General features: G+C 41.6%; 1 protein-coding gene across 1 annotated transcript in view; it reads left to right on the top strand.

The window, feature by feature from the left end:
• Positions 1-19012: 19012 nt before the first annotated feature.
• Positions 19013-19746, top strand: part of LOC124340657 — a 37468-nt gene continuing 36734 nt past the window's right edge. Inside the window, exon 1 of the mRNA XM_046793260.1 lies at positions 19013-19741. Within this exon, the coding sequence (XP_046649216.1) occupies positions 19690-19741 (52 nt within the window). The 5' untranslated portion in view covers positions 19013-19689. The remainder of the gene's footprint in view (positions 19742-19746) is intronic.

The raw sequence follows: 19746 nt of genomic DNA on the forward strand, positions 1-19746 counted from the left end.
TAGCGCGTTTTCTCTCGTATGAAACTTTTTGTATTTATTGTTGTTGCCTCGGACGTTGCTCTACATAGACATTCTTTTCTTCTTCGTGATGCGCCGCCAACGGTGTTTTGTTTGCGGCTACTTTCTTCACTCAGAGTCCGTTTCCTTTTAGTCGCCGGCGATGAGTTACTACGAATCTGTCTTGATTGCCCAATGTATTTTAGTTTTTCCTTTGTGCGGCTGGTGGTCGCTGGTACATAATAGCGCCGGGCCTGAGTCCGTCTCAATCTGGAACGCCGACTTTTTTCTTTGCAAAATGCGGCAAAATGTTTAATGGCGGGCAGAAGACGGCCAACGACCTCCCCCAAAAAGTCGTTCACAGCTAGCAGTCTATACAATCTAGTGCAGGAAAGTCAAAACATTGTCATGTATATGTGCGCGTTGCAAATGTTACAGAGACGCCTTATGGCGTTTTCCCTCGCTCGTTATGAAAAATTGAATTCTCCAACAAAAAATGCGTGTGTGTGTTGTGCTCGTGCTTTCTTTTGAAAGCGAAAATCATGTTCCGACGCTCTGCCGAACCAACAAGACGCTGGCAGTCCTATATATTATATGTTTACACTCGACTGAAAGGGTGAAAAAAAATCTCATCACAGTTATATGTTTTTGTTGTCTTTTTTTTTGCGCATAATCCATTTCACTTTAAGTCTGAGATTGTTTTTGTTTTCGCCCGAAATATACACTGGCGACATTTATGAACCCGCTGCAACATTTAGAGTAGACCGCACTCTGCCATCACTTTCCAAACTTCGGAATCATGAAGTTTCCACCCTTATTGAAACGTGACAAATGGTCGATGGACATTGGCTGAATGTATCCCTTATATTCCCGCATGTATGTATGTACTGTTGCACTTGATGCTTGCCACCCGACAGCACTCGCCCAACTCTGAACACAACTTTTGCTTTTTTTCCCGTCTCTCAGTTCATTCAACTTGTATTAAGACTTTTAATAATGTTTCTATTCCGGGTAGCGCATAATAAGTTACAGTACACAGCAAACATATATACTTTCAGTTCTATAGAAGAGGATAATGGCGTATCTATGCAGGACTAACAATAGCTCCGACTGCTATGCACTTTGAAGACAAGTGCACAGTTCTATAAACTCTCCGGTCGAGTCTGCATGGGTAAAATCGCTTGTCCTTATATGTGCTGTGTGTCGTTCTTCTTATTTTTTCACTTCCGAGAAACAAAAAGATGCGTACAGCACTTCATAACCCGTTTATCACTTTTCCCTGTTTCATATTTAATAACGGTCTGCTCTACTGCACAGTTGGAGCACGTGTAATGCTTGGGCAATGCGCGCCGTCACCGGACCGATGGCGCATACATGACCGGCCTCCTTTTCATTATGTCTCGCCATTTTGTTTTTTCTCCTAGTTGATTTAGTAATGATATGAGAGCCGCTAAAGCCTACATTATCTCGAACCGTGTGACAACGTCCGGGTCGCGCAGCTGTATTATGACATATAATTCGATTGGCATACCCAACACGGCGGCGGGATAACAAATGTTGAGACGCTATAATACAAAGGAGCGCGAGCGACGATCGAATTTTGACTCTCGTTTCAGAAAACAGCTAGGTGAGATATACGGTCTCTTATATAGAGCGTCGCGATGTAAAGGCGACGTCCAAAAGGAACGGTCGTCGTCACCCAGCCGGCTCAAGCCCAAGAAACCGACCGTTTTTCGACTGAACTGATTATGTTGATAGGAAACTGCGCTGCGAGACGCCAGACTTTTGTGTATAGACGATCGCTGCCGTCGCCAACGACGACATGTTGCGATGTAAACGGGGGATTTTCGTTTCGGGACCCGGCGGTCCGATTTCGTCACGTAGGCAACTGGCAATTGGATCCACGGTGAAATGGGCACCATACGCTTCTCCTATCCTATACACAGCACAGACGGTATATAGGGAGGGTGAAACTGTAAAACAAAAAGAGCGCTGAGCTACTATATTTATATATTCGCAAGAGTCTGAGTTATGAGTGGAGGAGGGAGGGCGTCGCCTCTCACAGACACACAGCAAGACAATAAAATCTAAAGAAAAGCGAACCCCAGATGTGGCCATTTACGGCGACCAATAAAAACGGTATGACGCGTGGTGGTGGGCGCCAGCGCATCAGGGACAATGATGACTTTGAATTGATCCTCTAGAGCGGCGCTATACGGCTCAAAATCCAAGCCAAAGGGAGCGACGTACCGCCCGTTCGGTGCCGATGATATGGTCGTAAGGTGATGCGCTTCGATATCCGTTGGCCGCCCCATGTACAATTCCGCTTTGCCGTCGACTCGATTTCACAAACTTTTTCAATGCCCTTATCGAGACCCATCAATTCAGCTAGGCGGAGCAAACGTTTAGATATATATATGTCCTCAAAACTTTGATTGCGAATCGTTGATGTCGTCGTCTTTTTTTTTTGTCGAGCTCGGCGTGTGCAAATATCGACCGATTCGACACGAATCAGCGGATCAGACCCTCATCTCGTGCCGGGCCCCGCCCGCCCGTCAGTTGGCGGTGAGAAGCCTCAAAAATAGACGAGCGGATCCAGCAGCAGCAGTTGTCGTCAATCAAAGAATAAGGCGAAAGAAGAATTCTACCATAAATAAAACCTATATACTACCGTGGACTAAAAGGATGAGGAAAGAAAAGAAAAGAAAAGATGTTTTTCGGCTGCTTTCAAATTTGAAAATTGCTCTTTGCTACCGAAGAGCCTGTATATCCTGAGGCCTTCTTTTTTCCTTTCCAGTTGAACCAGAATATAAGGAGAAAATAGACAGATATAATATAGGAGGACGGTGGAAATAATGATGTCAATACCGCCCCTGAAGTGCCCAGCAGTCTATTCTCTACTCAGAAAGAAGAAGGAAATACAAAAATAAAAATAAAAATGAAATGCTGTATATTTTATTGCCTACACCATCGACTTGATACACAGGAGTAGTATACAGTTATAGTATAGTCCATATTATAGGTCGTCGAAGCCCAGTAGCCTATCAACTGTATACACATAGAAGAGTAAATAAAAAGGACCCATACGGTTTCTTTTGCGTTTGCTTCGTTTTCTATTCTTCTTCACGTCGTCAAGTCTGAGGCCAAAGTTCTCCTAAAAGTTGATCCTTCCGGCACTGGCACCGTTCCCTTTAACTCTCTATCTCTCACAGCCAGCAGTCGTTGATGGCATAACGAGCACTATAAGGAAAAAGAAAGGAAAAAAAGATCTAGCAACAATAATCAATAATAATATTTAGACTTTGATGCCCCAGCAGACTGTGGTATACTCAAAGCTTTTCAATAATGTACACTGCACGACGCGCAGATCTATATCCAGCAACAGTTCATCTATATCTAGAGTAAGGTCTCTTGTCTGGATATTCATTTATTTAAGAGAAAGAGAAACCAAATCGGGTTTGATCAATAAGTAAAAGAAGGTCGCGTATAACAGAAATGGGACAACCTGAACTTCAGCAATTGCTGGCCGCAATCATTTTCCGATAAAAGAAAAAGGAATGAGTCCAATCGGGAACTTTTGGGTCACTTATATTTTCCTCTAAGACTAGTTCCGTTGCTGAGTTCCGTTGATTGGCCAGCAACGATCGCATTTGATCTTTTGGAGGGAGAAGATTCATTCCTCCGCTCTCGGACCATTTTGTTACGATGTACAATTCCTGCTGCAGTCTATTACATAGTGGCAATTGTTCTCGGAATCTCTACATTTAGATGTGGCTGTGCAGAAAAGTTCTTAACACAATTTATTAGTTTTTTTTTCAAGGCGTTTCTTAGTGATGAAGGGAGCGAACAAAAGTACCGAGACCCAGGCCGATCCCTGTAATATACAGCGAACAAATAATAGCCTAAGTTGCTTCACTCGTTTTGTGTTTTTATTTTGGAATAGCATCTCTTAAATGGGAACATTACTTTGACATTCCCAATGGTCCATTACGGGGAATGCGAAGAGAGAGGAAGGAAACCTTCTTGTTCTCGATCTCGTGATGATATTGTCTGACCTACTTCCGGGCGGAAGAGAGCCAGAGAGACACACGTACGCTGTATGTCATTATACAAATGCGTGACATTACCATGTTGCCTTGTCATTGAATCAAACAAACGGAGAGATGTGGAGCGAGGGCAGCAGCAGCCAGCAGCAGTATACTATAACTGTAGTAGTCGCAGATAAACACAAGCATAGCATCCGAAATGACACTGCCGAGTCTAATACGGGCGCCAAGTTCAATTTTGAAAGTCAAGCGATTTGCCGGGGATCGATATGATGAATAGATCCCCGTCTATACTGCTTTCGGCTCCCGCTCCTATATATGCGTATATATACGCTCGAATAATCAGATCCATCCCATTCGCAGCCTATTGGAGACTGGGGAATAACAAGTGGATCGTATATATAGCCGGCTGCCGGCCCGTCAAGTGACACGCACAGCCTGCTAAAATGCGGAACTACTGCGCCATACATCGAGTCCATGCCAGCCGTGCAGTTATTATATCCCCCTCAAATTAGACATTACGCATTTTGAATAATTGAGTAAGACATTTCGGAACTCAAACCGGATATGCTATATATTACCTAAAGTGAGATACAGCAAAAGGTGTAGGCGTGTATAAAATTACACGTACAGGAATGAATGGTATTCATAATTTGTTCGACAAGCCTCAATACGTTCTTTAGGGATCAGGAATGGTAAGTGGGAAGTTTCGATTCGAAACATATAAGTTTGGCTGGGCCTACGCAAAACTAGACAAATGAAATAAAAATAACGGGCGCCATCTGCGCAATGTATAACCTAAATTGGAATGTACTCAATCCGAAACACCTCTAGTCTTTCTAGAAAGAACCGGAAACTTACCTACGCGACTTATTTGCTGCCGCATTGCGCGACACACACGATTGAATTCATTTCCAGTTTTTAATAATTCCGTCTGTGAACAAATTATCAACCACTTGTTGTCTCCCCTCTTTTCCTATTCTCGTTCGCTATTAATCCAACTTTTGCTGATGAGGGACTCTTAAAGTGTGTGTACAAGCGACGGCACCATCTAGCTTAAAATTTCCGTTATCAATGTCGGGAAACAGATGAACGACGTCCTTGTCCTAGATATTATAATTGCAGCTCGAATTTAGAATAAGCATCACGGGTTCCGTTTGACGGATAGTAGGGAATATATAACAAATAGTACACCCGAACAAACACGTGTATAATCATCCGGAGTCCCCCCCATCGCTGTGAAACTCATCAAGACGAAGGGAAGTGCAAAAGACTCTTCTCTCATCATGAGTGCTGCTATATTATGATTTGTCGTTTACTCTCCGTGTGTAGTAGTAGTACATATATATATGTATGGACAGCAGTGCGGAGGAGCTAGTCGGCTACTACTTCACGTCGAACGACGATTATTCTGAAATTATCTCCTTCCAGGAAAGACTAATCCATTAATAGTTGCACTCTCCTTGCCCTTATTTCTTTTTTTATTATTATTCCAGCCAAAGCATTCAGCAGCAGTGTATAGTAGTAATCCTGGTCATTAACTGACCGGTGTTGAGACGAAAGAGAGGCCACTTAGATTTTAACTATATATATGCAAACTATATACACACACGGGAAGCATCTACAGCTTATTATTTGAACGGGGTTTATTATTGCGCGCTGATTTTGATCAATCATCAAATTGCGCAATATAATGCACATTGTATACTATAGGAAGCGGGGTATTATACAATAAAATATATGTATGTATACTTTGTAGACGCAACACTATTTGTGAAACAAACTTTCCGTTCAGACTAACTGTGTTACGTACAGCTCCGTGGGTTGTCTTGGCGTTTCGACCAATGCCAGAAGTTTCCGGTGGCTTTCTATACTAACCCCGTGACATAATCAATTGAATATGATGCATATACAGACACTCGTTATAATTTCTGAGGCGTTTCCAAGCAACAAAAGCAACGACTGCTGGATAGCTCCGCGCTCGATGATAAGTTGATAACTCATTTGGATAATTGTAAGAAACTTTGCGGGTCCCTTGTCTATAATCTAAATAGATTTTGACAGGGGACGCCTCGACTGTCGTGAAACGATTCTTCAATGTCATCCACGCGCGTGGTAGTAGCCTCAACTATACGGCACGGGAGATGCACGGCCGGGATGATCAATGTGAAACCTGAAGTGGGCGATGGAAAAAGCGTCGGGAGTTGTAGCTGCGGAAAACTATAAGGAGTAGAGAAATGTCGTTTCTTCTCGTTCGGTTCTAGAGACTCGGGCGGCGTCAGTCCAAGAACCAAGTCCTAATGATGGTCTTGCTGACGCTAATGAACGACAAATGAGGAAATGATGAAGCTGCTGACGACAGCGATGTGTCTCAATGGGGCTGGCGCAATATCCCGCTGCATCAGACCCTGAATATTATACACCGCCGCGCACCGTACCGAATATATATATATATCTACCGGCTCTCTCTCTACCCTATAAGAAGATATATGGCCAGCAAATTGATTAAGTTGTCTATTCGTTTGCTGGGCGAAAATGGCTTAGCGCATCACATTTCCATGTCGTTTGTCAGTGAATTTCTTTTTGGGCTCTTTTATATTCTATTATACAAGTGTAAGTTCCTTATTATGCCGAATGAGAACATCTTTTCTCTGGAATTATAATAATACATCGACGACTTTTTTTTTATTTTTTGTTTTCGGTCGTCAGGACTTGACAGAAGATTGCGATGCTCTTATCCGACGACAGATGCTGAAACAAATGCCCCCAGAAAAAAAAAGGGAATTTTATTCTGTCCAGACATTGCTGGCCAGCTCTTGTGTCCAAGAACATCGTCTGATGGAGCGAGGAGTAGAGCAACTCGCACAACTGTTGTTGTTTGTTGGACGGCTGCCATGTGCTGAATAGCGGTCGAAAGGTCCAGTTGTAATCCGACACACAAGTCTCTCCCTTCACAATGAAACCACCAACGATCAGCCTGGAAATTGGGAAAAAGGCCCTGGAATGTTTTGACTCTTCTCCGTCGCGATGGTGCGGCGGCGCATAAGGAGATTCAATGGTTTTCCGGTGTATTTTCTTATTATTCCTTTTTGTTCTTCTTCTTCTTCTTCTTCTTCTAGACTGCTGCTGCCCCACTTGACTTGTCTTTTCTTTCAGCTACCCAGTTTGAACGTGAAGACTGGAAGAAAAGGGAGGGGGGTGTCTCCATTAGGTCTGATGGATTTTCATCTATTGAGGAGTAACTTGGCAGACTCACAAGTTGCCATAATCTCGCTCAACCCCCTTCTTCTTCTTCTTCTTCTTCTTCTTCTTCTTCTTCTTCTTCTTCTTCTTCTTCTTTTTGCGTTTGATAAATAATGAAGAAGAAAAGGAAAAGGAGAGAGAAAAAAATAAAATAAAAAATAACGTGAGAGGTTCACGGGCGATCAATAACCGCCTACTTGCTTGTTCGTAACTTTCCCGTTCGTTCGTTCGTTCCCGCTCCTCGTATATATAGACTTGTATGCAACCTCGATTCTCTTGTATGTACTACCCCATTCACCATATAGATACAAACGAGCGGTCCTGCCAAATGATAGATTTCTAATTATCTTCGTTATAGTCGGCGGGAATCGCGTGCTGGGTTGCACACTAATAATTTCAACCCAATGGGCCCCTAATGCTTATATGGGTGGTCTCTCTATAGCAACAGCTCTTTCACTTCACTACAGTTTTTTTTTTGTATCTTATTTTAATTAATAACGAGCGCAATACCGGGAAGCGATTTGTTCTTCATGACTGCAGTTGCAGTTTTTATATCTCGACATCTTGAAGACTATGCGGTATAAAACAGGTGTGGTGAGGTCGAATAATTCTACAAAGCATTTGCTTCTTCTTCTGAAAAAAATATGTTATTAATTTTTACCAGGAATTCACAATTCTTGTCGATTGGTCGTCTCCTGCTTCTCTTAGTGGATTTAACCGCCATTAATGATATTTATACATCGTGCGCACCGTCGTCGTCAACTGGATAACGACCAGCGTCGACATTATCCTGAACCAAGATTCAGAAAGGAGATTATACATAGCGGTGTCGAACGCAACACCTCATTTAACAGAAAAAAACCCAAGGCCAAAAGCCTGCCAAAAAAGAAAGAACACACCAAGTCCTTAAAGCAACTTCCTGTCGGCAAAAGCTTCCGGAAAAGAAAACAAAAATTGCGTCAAGCGTTTCCGTGCTAAACAAAATGAAGGTCTCGGCTTCTTTTTTCGTTGCAAAGTGCGCGGCCAGTCAACGTCACGTCCATCTAACTTTGTATTTACCGTAGTATATAGTCATCAGCGCGCCCTCCCCTATCATCAGCAAAGAAAAAGTTGGGCGCGGTTTTTATACACACAAAATGTTTGGATCAATCTTCCCTATTGTTGAAGGACCCTCGTCGTGTTTTAGCCAAGGCTTTTTGAATTGTTTTTCCCTGTTCACAAAATATTATAAGCTTTTTTCTTCTTCTTCTCGTCAATTTGATGAATAGTGACGGATCGTGTCGTGTTTTTTTTTGTTTTTTTTTTGTCGCGCGTGAAAAAGTTGCAAAACCCCGGGATTTTCGTGAAAGTCTAAGCCGCAGACTTAAACCCGCCCAGCATCCATATCCTTCACATCATATCTCTATAGTTCTCCGTGAACTGTCGACTATATGTAGAATACAATCTCTTTCGCAGTGATTGCACTTGTCTGCTGGGTTGTTTTCGCTTTGCCTTTGTTCTTCCCTCGTTTGTGCTGTAGATCTGCTGCTGGTAGTTTAGTTATACACATATTTCTACTGTTGCTATTCGAGATCAAATGGCTTCTGCACTGTCTCTATATAGATTCCTTTAGCGTGTAGACTCTTGTTTTTCCCCTTTTCCACTCGGCTAAATTGAGCAACATTCTCATCAGAGAGCGCAGGAGAGGAATAGAGATCCCCGCATATTATTCACCGTGCAGTCAAGTAAATCTTTGTCACACACACAAAGGGGAGAGCCGGCCCCCCCCCCCCTTGCAGCAGCAATAGCAGTGTGTGCAATCTTCGCGTTGGTTTCGTCGTTCAGTTTTCGCCCGGCGAGCCAATTTATGAGCATCACTTTTCGCATCGGCGACTTGCATATTTATATTTGCCTCCTTTATTCTCCTCATCTTCTCTTCCGTATCTCTGACTTCCTGTTTCAACCTCGGCAAATATTGCGCACACACACACACACACTCCGTTGGGGTAATATCCCTCATCTCTTTTTATTTTTTTATCTTGCGTGATATTTCAAAAGTGTTCCCTTCCACTGGCAATCAATAATCCAAGACAGAGTGGATTCGACGTTGGCTGCGAGTCATCAAAAATGGCTGGAATGAATCAAGAGAAAAATATAAAAAAACGGAAAAAAAAACCCCGGGAAACTCTAAACTATACATGTGCAATATTGAAGCTATTTATAATGAACGAATGTGGGGAAGAAGGAAAACAAAATTTGTTTATTTTTTCTGGGGGGGGGGGGGGGTTCCAAGGCTCCCGTTTTTTGTTTTCTTTATTTTTTCCCGATGTCGGTTGACAGGCAATTACCGAACTGCTGGGTTATTTTACCCAAAATATAGTTCGCGTGGATATATGTGTGTTTTTAGTCTAGGTTATAAGTTCTGTAGACAATTGGCTGGATATGTTTATGCTTCAGATTGACAAGCGACGTTATTGACGTTATAGCTTTACTGACGACACGCACGCATTCAATCCATCCGTCAAGCGGATAGTCCCCTAATGGAATCAAGCGAGTTATTCTTGTTATTCTAATTGCTCTACTCTCATTTGGGCGGACGATAACAAACTTTGATGAAATGGATGTGCAAACGATTTAACTCTCTTTGTGGGAAGTTGGCGTTCGCTATAGGATAAATCTAAGCCGATTGGTCGGATTACGTAACAAACTTTTTCCATGGATACGTCCACATTTATTCAATTAGATGATTTTTGTTTTTTCGCCAAGCGGTCTGGTTATTCAAGGTGGAGCTCTGACGTCTATCCATCACCTTTTACGTAAGTATGGTTACATAAGCATACAAAAGGGCAAGAATAGGGTACAGTATAATAAGAACGCTTGTGTTGTTTTTCTGCTGTATGTACAAGGGGAGTTGGCCGAATTTCCAGCCAAAAGGGGTTTCAGGATTTGTTCAGCTGACCATCAACACAATCGCTTTGAATAGTGCATTACGTACAGTAAATACGCTGCGCTCTATAGCAGCGTAGTAGTACGCCCATAATTACACAAATGTTGCGATAGCAACCGCACGTGACCTGATAATTTAACGTTATTCAGCGCGGCAGCTGTTGTGATTTTCCCCCGAAAACTTGTGACAATAGCGGTCGTCGTCGCTGGTCACGAGGACGAACCGCACAGAGTTCAATTCTACGAAGAACAGACGAAAAATTCGAGGTTAAAAAAAGAGTCGATTTAATTCCACGTGCGGGCGTTTGCTTTTTTGTTTGTTTTCGGTCCCCCCTTTTAACACATAACGCGCTCGTTGTCACGCCCCGCTGTGTTGACAATGTGCTGTCGCGCTCTTGTTATTATTTGACTAATGTCCACACACACACACACAGCACATACCAGGTTCCCTCTCTTCTCTGATTATTCGTCGAGTTTGTCCAGGGTGGCGGAAGCTGGTAATAACGGCGTCGGTTCTCACCAGCGCGCCATCAAATGCTTTGCGTCTACCTTGAAGCGTTTATAATATGGATTTCTCGCGAAAATGTCGAATAACTCCCCCCTTGATGATTTATAAGCTCCTTCTCGAGGAGTTGCTAAGCAGCAGCGACATGATGGGTGGTATAGTATCTCTAGTAACGGTGGTCAGCCGTAAAATGATTTTATTCATGACTGACTGGACACGTATAGCAACGTGTTTTGATTAAGGAGCGTGATGATCTCCCGCGGCCTTTCCTATCTCTCCCGATCTGTGGGTGTGTATATGCGCGCCAGTCATTAGGCTTCATTTGTTCGAGCGAATAGTCGAATAATGATTTTATTTTTTAAAGCCACGCCTCTTCTTCTTTATTGTATTTCTTCATCAGGAGAAGGATATACACGTCACATCAACCTCTCCGATGAGATGAGCGATTGAGTGGCGCGTGGATGAGTTGCCGGAATTCTGCTGGCGAACTGTTGGAAACTGCTGCGCTGCGCGCCCTCCGCCAGCATTGGTTGTTAATGAAAGTATTGACGCAGTTAATTAACACACAGACGCTTGCCAACAATTCCTCGTCAGTTCCCTGGGTCTCCGTACTATCTTGTTTGCCGCTCCTGTGTGGTAGATATTTTTATATATGAAGATGTTATTTCGCCAAAAACTGCGGCGACAGCTGAGACCGTCGGTCTCGTTAGTCAAGAAGAGGGGCGAGACTTGACTATTAAGCAAACACGGACCTTTTACCAAAATTCCCAGTGACAAGGATCACAGCCAGCTCGTCCTAAACTCATTTTTCTCTTCTTCGTTGTTATAATTATAGCAAATTTTATGATAGGCCTATCCATTTAAGTGGAGTCATTCGGTAGAGATCTGGGTTCCGGAATTATTAGGTCTGTATTCAAAAATAAATCTTGCATATCCAAAGTTGTACATCCAAAGTGAAAGTATATTGCTCTGAAATCGCTGGTGGTCGAGAGTGGCGAATAAGAAATCAGACACGGCACAGAGATCAACTTGTCTCTCCTGTGACACTCGCGTGACACGATCGTTCCGTTATTTTTATTACTCCCTTTTTTTCTTATTTTTCCCTTTTTTTTTTTTTGGCTTTCGTTCCCGAAAAACGGTTTAAACGGCTTCTTGTTATTTTTTTCCCGGACAAAATGTTGCGGTTCCGTTCCGTGCGCTTTCATTGTCTTTGTGTGTTGTCGCCATATTATCCCCGTTCGACTTATTTTCGTTATCTTTTTTCATTCTCCTTCCGGCTTCCTTCCGCCTCCCTCCTTTAGTGCATCTGCCTCTTTTCCACTCGGTCAATTTCCAGCAGTGGCTTTTTAGTGTAGCGCACACAACTATTATTGCTGGCCATTTTCAGAACGAGACCGACCGAGCCCCATATCCTTTTAAGCGACTTATCGTCCGCTCTCTATTATGTAGAAGACTTTATATATAGCGCAAACCATTTTAGCCAAGACCCCGTCGCCATTTCCCAGTGTCTTTTTTCTTTTTTTCTTCCTATATACTACAGCCCGGCCGTACATACACAGGTCGTTTAATCCAATTGTGAAGACGGAAAAGTCCATTAGATATCTCTTCGCAGTCCATCGCCAACTGTCTCGACGTTTCTTTGGGCATCAATTTTGACAGGAGACATTTATACGCGCATAGAAGTGAATCATGGCCGTTGTTCTCGAACCGTAGCTGTGTCGTCTCAAATTACCCCTTTATAGACGGGCTAGTATTACCTTAGTAGACTATTGCTGTATGGCCTCTTGGAAATTGACACAAAACGTCAGCAATCGGAAGTGAATTGAAGTCGAGATGACAATATGCCGGATGGGTCCATCTCCAAGAGTCCAGACAAAACTCGTCTCTTGTTGTCTGGTCTCTCGACTAGAACGAACGAGGAAAAGTTGCGACAGTTTCGTGTGACGCTAAAAGTCCCCAAATGATTTTTTCCCAACTCAGACGTCTATACAGTATATAAACGAAGGAGAGGTTTGTTCATCTCCAATGTTTTCTCGGCTGTGCTGGCCTGGCCAGTGACGTTGATTGCGAATCTCGGCCGCTTTATTTATTTGTACACAAAGGGCAGTCGTCGATTGATGTGGATCGCTCGTCTATATCGTCAACACAGCCAGAAAATCCACTCTAAGTCTGTCACAAGGAAGGCCACTATTGGTTGTTGTTGTTGTTGTTAGCCCCCTTGTATATAGTTGGATTGTTCCGTCCACCTTTTATAGATCTCCCCTGCCGCGCGATAGAACAACGAGACGGATAGGAGGCACAACGGACAAGAGCGCACCATCGATCCTTGTTCCTGCAGCAAGTCCCGCGTTCAATTAGAATGCTTTTCGGCCGAAACACACGCGTGCCCTTTTTATTTGGCTGTGCAGAAAAATCTCCCCGCACACTCGGCAATCCACAATGGAACAATAATTTAAAGCTCGCTGGCGTCAGAGCGCGCCCAGCATTGTTTTTTTGGCCGTTATTTATAGGAACGTATATAGTATCGCGAGCCAAAGAATTGCGTCATAATTATGTAGTATAGTCTCAGAACTGCTCAAACATCTTTAAATGACATAACGAGATTCCAGGACACGTCCTTCTTAAATCTGCGAGTTGATTACTAATTTAGGAATCAAGTTTTTCTTTTTCATCAATAGATTAATTACGCGTTTCAGGCGAATATGATATTATGATGACGAATATTAATAAGGATGCAGACTTTTCACCCTAGTATGAGAGTATAACTGTTCCCTCGGGACTATACTGCACACATTCATCCGTTTATTAAGCAGTTTATCTCGCATTGGGTTACTGAAATTCGCTCCCAGTCACACCGACGGAAGAATCCAACGATTTTAATGAAGTTGTACACAGGAAAAGGAAAAGGAGCCGCTTTTATACTAAAGTGGATAAGTGAATGGAAAAAAGTCAGCGCGTCAACTGCGCTTAGCAGTTAGCAATTTTTATTTACACAGAAGTTTGCCCTGGGATGTTATTCGTCAAACTTTGAAAGATTGGGAGGCAACAATAATGAATTGTTAGAGGGAGTATTTTATTCGGGACTCAGTTTTATTTTTTCGAAACGCGCGGGCCTTGTTATTATTATTATAAAACGTTTCGGGTGATTTGGACTGGATATAGTATAGACGGGGGCACACAAATCCCCATCGTTTTTTTCGTGTCTAACGAACGATTTGTTCTAATGCGATTATTCCGTTCACCCGCCGGTTATTATTTATAAGACGCTCCCTCTTTGGCTGATGAGGAAAATTTTTCGTCTTGTCAATTTAACGAATGGTCTTGCATGCTCCTGCGTCATCAGGCAAATTGTTGTTTTGTAGTAGTAGTACTACCTTAGAAGGGACGACTTGTTTCCTAGGAATTTAATCTCTCGTCAGCATCCACTCGCTTGATGACAAGCGAAATAAGTCAAATCTATTGACGAACAAACTGAGGAAAACGCGGGCTTCGTGAGGGGCGGACTTATTTCGACGTTTTTAAGGGCGTGGGTGTAAAGCTGATGAACATTTCTATTCCACAGGGTCTTCGTCGTCTACTCAATATTGTTTGATTTTAGACAAACAAAAACGCAATATTGTCTTGTGCAGTCGTAATAATAAGTTTTCTTTTTCTTCTTCTTCAATTGTTTTGGAAGAGGCCATTAAGTGCCCAAACACCTCCGGCTGTCTCTTAGTGTTTCACACAGTGCTGCCCAGGTAGCTAACGTAAAGTACTACGTCGAATGGCTTCTCAACTAATAACCAAAGGTATCGAGGTTGCGAACTTTAACTGGCAAAGACATTCTCAGCGGACTCGTATAATAATACGGCCGTTTCACCCCCGCACTTCAACCGGAGCCATCGCATTAATACAAGGACGGGGGGAAGCCATTCGGATGCGCCGTAATATATATAATAGACATCAGGACGGATACGTAATAACTATATCTATATGCAAGAATCATCCGATGCGCTTGAAAAAGAAGAAAAGAGGCGGCCTATAACTCTTGATGAAATATCGAAGAACATCAAAAATGAAAGGAAAAATGGAGGCAGAGCCTCACGGTATAGATGTATAAAAGGAAAAAGCCCATCAAAACTGGCAACGAAAAAGTTTCAAGTGAAAAAGACTCCAAAGACGGATGAGTTGGAAAGAAAAAAGGGCGACCAAACAAAAATAAAAATAAAATCAAAAGATGGAAAGAAGAAAAAAAAAAAGAAATCTTTGTTGCGGTTCTCCCAAAGCGCGGGCCTGGCGGGCGCTGCTCTGTTTTTTCTTTTTCGTTTTCTTATTTTTCGCTTATATAGCTTATTCAATATAGATGAGCGTCATAGGAGCCATATATAATAGATAGGTTGGGCTGTGTGTGGGCGAACGTTGTGCGCTGTTGATACACACCAAGGAGGATCTATACGTCCATAGTCGATCGCTTTCTCATCCGAAAATCCAAAAAAAAGGAGGGAAATAACGGGGCGAAGAAGAACCGCTGATATTTTTATGGTGGAAACGATAAAAAAGAAACTATATGGCGGAAAAAATGAAATCAAATAAAATCATAACGAAATGAAACAAAACAAAAATCAGATGGCATTTTGCTTGTGCCTGGGTGGGAATTCAACAACAGGCTATATAATAACGTAAAACAGGACTCAAAGTGCTCGATCCATTATTTACATAAGAACCTGCTTTCTCTAGAGACCCCACACACCTGTGCTAAATGTTGGATATCGGCGACGTGTCCTCACTCCCCAAGTTTTTACTTACTTCGACATTCGGAAGGATATTTAATTTATAATTTGGTTCACTCAACCGGTTTACCACGACGCATATCCATCCTGTCAAAAAAAAAACCCGTGCAGAATTGATTTTATTCCTAAACAGCCACAGGAATAAGCAAACAAGAAAATTCTACGAAGAAATATCATTATAAATATCCAAAGTCGTGCGCAAAAAGAAAAAGTGGCGAGACCGCACGAGAAACAGAATGAATTATATATACGGAATCGGACCGTGCATCCCAAACGATCCTGTGCACTTCCACGTATAAGAATATGTATGCCCATAAAGCGAATAAGACCTCACGTTTTGAAATGTAAACCAGCAAAGCAAACAGATCAAAAAATAAAAAAAAAGGAAAGAAATCTCATGGCGATTTTTATTATGATTCTCGTTCTTCTATATTGTTTCTGCAAACACACACTCTGAATATAGTCCATATAGAATAATCCCCCAGAATTGGGCCAATAGTTTTCCATTCCCTTATCTCGGCGCATCACCCGTATGGAAATGAGTCAATGAAAATCACTGCAGATCAATGAAAAGCATAAACAAATCAATGGACAGTCTGAAATGTCATAGAATGTCAGTAAGAATGTCACGCAATTATCACTGGCGATGATTTTCTATGATAAATCAATTTACAAAGTCAGTAACAAATCGTTGGAAAATCAAAGATATTTCAAAAATTAGAACAGAGTCCAAAAAACTCATTGGTTTATCATTAGATCCAGAAAATGAAGTTTTTGGCAGTGATTAAACTTAACTTAGTCATTGAACTAATCAATGAACATAACGTAAAAATCCATGGAATATTTTCTTTTGAAAAATTACTGATTTTCTACTGATATTTACATTTTCAGTACTTTTCAGTAAACCTTTGAATTTCTTATCATTTTATTGCCATACTTCATTGACACCTATAAATCAATAATCAGCATCTATTTATCACTAAGAAATCATTCCAATGATTAATAAATGATTATTCAATGAGTCCCAAACGGCAGTTTTGATTTTATAATGATTTTTATACAGCTTGCTATTGATTTTTATAATTACTTCTCAGTTCATATCACTGAGCTTTCCTCAGATTTCAGTGATATTTCAGGGATTAGGCTACCACTGAGATTATCACTGAGAATGATTTTTTATCCAATGATTTCTATTGATTGATTGAATACTGCTCCGTTTAAATCACTAAGTTTTCCCAACATAAATTTTAATGATATTTCAGTGGCTAGCAGCCTAGCTAGTTGACAAATATCACGACAGGGATTTCCAGAATCATTGGATTTTCACTGATTATCAATGTAAATCATTAGTTATCCCGATTAATATTTTCCTGATAGTTCATTGACTTTATTGCCGATTATTACTAAATAGTGAACATAGTGAATGAATACCATTACAAATGATTTCTCAAATATCAATAAATTATCACTGAAAGGCCTTTGGAATGCTTTTCACGTTCTTCTTATGAAGAATCATTGACTTATATTATTTTGTTGCGTCGAAATCAATGATATTAAGGGTGAATTTCCATATGTAAGAAACATACGGCGTTGTCAACATGGTTAATATAGAATCGAATGTGCAACCATAGGCCAATGGTTATCGCACGCTCCTATGGATCGAAAGGTACCGTGTTCAATCCCAGATCGGGGCTTATAAATATGAATCAATGAAAATAACTCTGAATATGATTTCAGTTGGTATCTTCTTCATATGATGATGGTAAGACGGGTGGTAGTCTTGGTTTAACGCGAAAGCGACTCCTAGGCGAACAGCGCAATCATCGTAAATATGAAGGTAGATACCATAATTTTGAGACCTACTTTAATCGATAATATCCTAAATGACAAATGATGTTTCTAGTGATAAATGAATGATTTTTTTCGGGCTCGGTTATAATTTCTATCCGCTAATTGATTTTGCAATGACAAATATTTCGTTACTGGACTCTATCCTACTTCTAGCATTTTTCTTATATGTTATTTCATGATTTTGTGAAAGATTTTTAATGATTATAAAAATACCAAACACACCACCAACACGTTTTTCTTTTTCTTCGAAAAAAAAATTGTTTATCACAACGCCCTATATAGATACGTATGAATTAGATACTTGAACTGACTAAATTTATCGAATGTCCAACGTCATAGGTAGTTGGTTATAGAGTCTGGCTACCACTCAATGTTGCGATGGTTCAAGCCTCGATACGGAAAATTTCAACCAATGATACAATTAATTCTAACAGATAATAGGTAAGTAAGTAAAATAAAAAAGGAGAACAAGGGTAAGGAAAACCGACAACAGGAGTTCAAAACTGGTAGAGAAAGAAAACTAGTATAGTAAAATTTAGCTTTTGAATTTTATAAAAAAAGTCATTGGATACAAGCATTGAAAAATCAATCCATAAAAAAGCATTGAAAAACTAATCAATAAAAAAGCATTGAAAACTTCACTTTAAATCAGTCAAAAGTAAGTGAATATATGATTTGAAAATCAAAGAAAAACCATTCATTTCTCAGTGATAAATTTATGCTAAGTCAGTAATAATCATGTCCGAATTTTGATGGCGAAAATCATTGGAAAATTAATCAAGCTAATATCCTTCAATTATCAGTGATTAATCAAAGGGGCGTTTTCATACGGGCAACCAAATGATATGGATTTATTATCTAGGTATTATTATTATTATTATTATTATTATTAAGTAGTCGTGCCAGATATATATAGCTCAGAGACATATAAGAGCACCCAAAACACGCGCAGTCACAGAACAAAACAAAAAAGCCCCGGCCGTAAAAAAGAAATAACAACCCGCTGGATATTTTGCTGCTGCTGCTCCCGCGGTCAAGTGGCTGCTGGGGGTTCCATGGCGATGAGTCGAGGACGCGGTCATCATATCGTCTCTTTTTTCATCACGACCCTTTTTTGTTTTTCTGTTTTGTTTCTTATAGATATTCCCTTCGCGACTTTGCGTTGTTACAAGTGAGACTTCGCCCAAGGCCCTTCTAGGGTAGAGACACAACTATACACACGGCAAGCGGAGGGTACAGGATTCGTTCGTGCGTCGCGCATGTCACGGACAGCCCACCACCGTCAGCCAAGGCTCCTGTGCCGTTTTTCTTTTATTTCCTACACTCTACGGTTGCTAACTCACGTTGATATAAGGGCCTGCAAAATAAGAAAAGAAAGAAAAGAAATAAAAATACAAGGATTCTCGTCTGGACGTTATTCTAGCGCTGGCTGGACCTTTTTTCCCTCTCCGGAGCGGTTCTCGCACAGCACGCGATCGCACCGTTTTCCCGCGCCAGCCGGAAGCGCCCGCATGTACTACGACACATGCACACGGGTATAGAGTATAGACAGAGAGTTTGGGAGGATTGGGGGAAGCTTGGAGGTTGGTTCTAGATATTATACTCCTATATAGTAGCTCCTTTCGTCCCCGCGCACCAACTGATCCACCCCCCTTCTTAGTGATCCAGTGCCTCGTCAGTTGCTCTCTGGCTTCCGTCCGCAGCAGTCGTGACTGAGAGCATCGCTCATTCATTTTCGATCGTTACAACTCCAATCTTTTTTCTTTCCCCGTGGAAATATAAGAAAAACAAAAAAACGTCTAATTAATTTTGGCGTGAATAACTCGCGTTCTTCTCTTCATCTTTGAATATTTTTCTTCGTTCTGCCGTGCAACGACTGGAAAGCTTCTCTCGTCAGTTGTGTTGATTAGCTTTCAAGTGAGTGGGGACTCGCATTTCTCGACGATCATTTACATATGGTGGAAGGTGAAGGAGAAGAAGAAAAAAGGCTGGCGGCGGCCGATTTCCATCTCGGCACTTGTCTGGCCCGTCTCTCTCATTCTTTGATTTTGTGTGGCCAAAATTGGCTCTGCGTGAGAAATGAGACCTTGTTATGACTCGACCGTGCTGTCTAGCTCGTTGTAAAAAATATTCTCGACGAGAAGTCGATAGGAAATAATAACGAGTGGCCGATTGGTTCACAGCGGCTGCTTGTGCGAGTTGTTTGTTATCGAAACAATCAGGAGCGGAGACGACAGCAGCCATCCAGCCAGCGGCGTCTCAACACAAGACTTTGTGTGTGTTGAATATATACTGCTGTAGAATCCGTGACATATACACACACACAGCGTTTCGTTCGAGTGGCCTCATCATCATGATCGGCAGGCTCTACTCCGTCGTCTTGGCTTTCTCGTTAGTCGCAATCGGTAAG

This window comes from Daphnia pulicaria, chromosome 5, assembly GCF_021234035.1.
Source record: "Daphnia pulicaria isolate SC F1-1A chromosome 5, SC_F0-13Bv2, whole genome shotgun sequence".
In the NCBI taxonomy this organism is placed as follows: Eukaryota; Metazoa; Arthropoda; class Branchiopoda; order Diplostraca; family Daphniidae; genus Daphnia; species Daphnia pulicaria.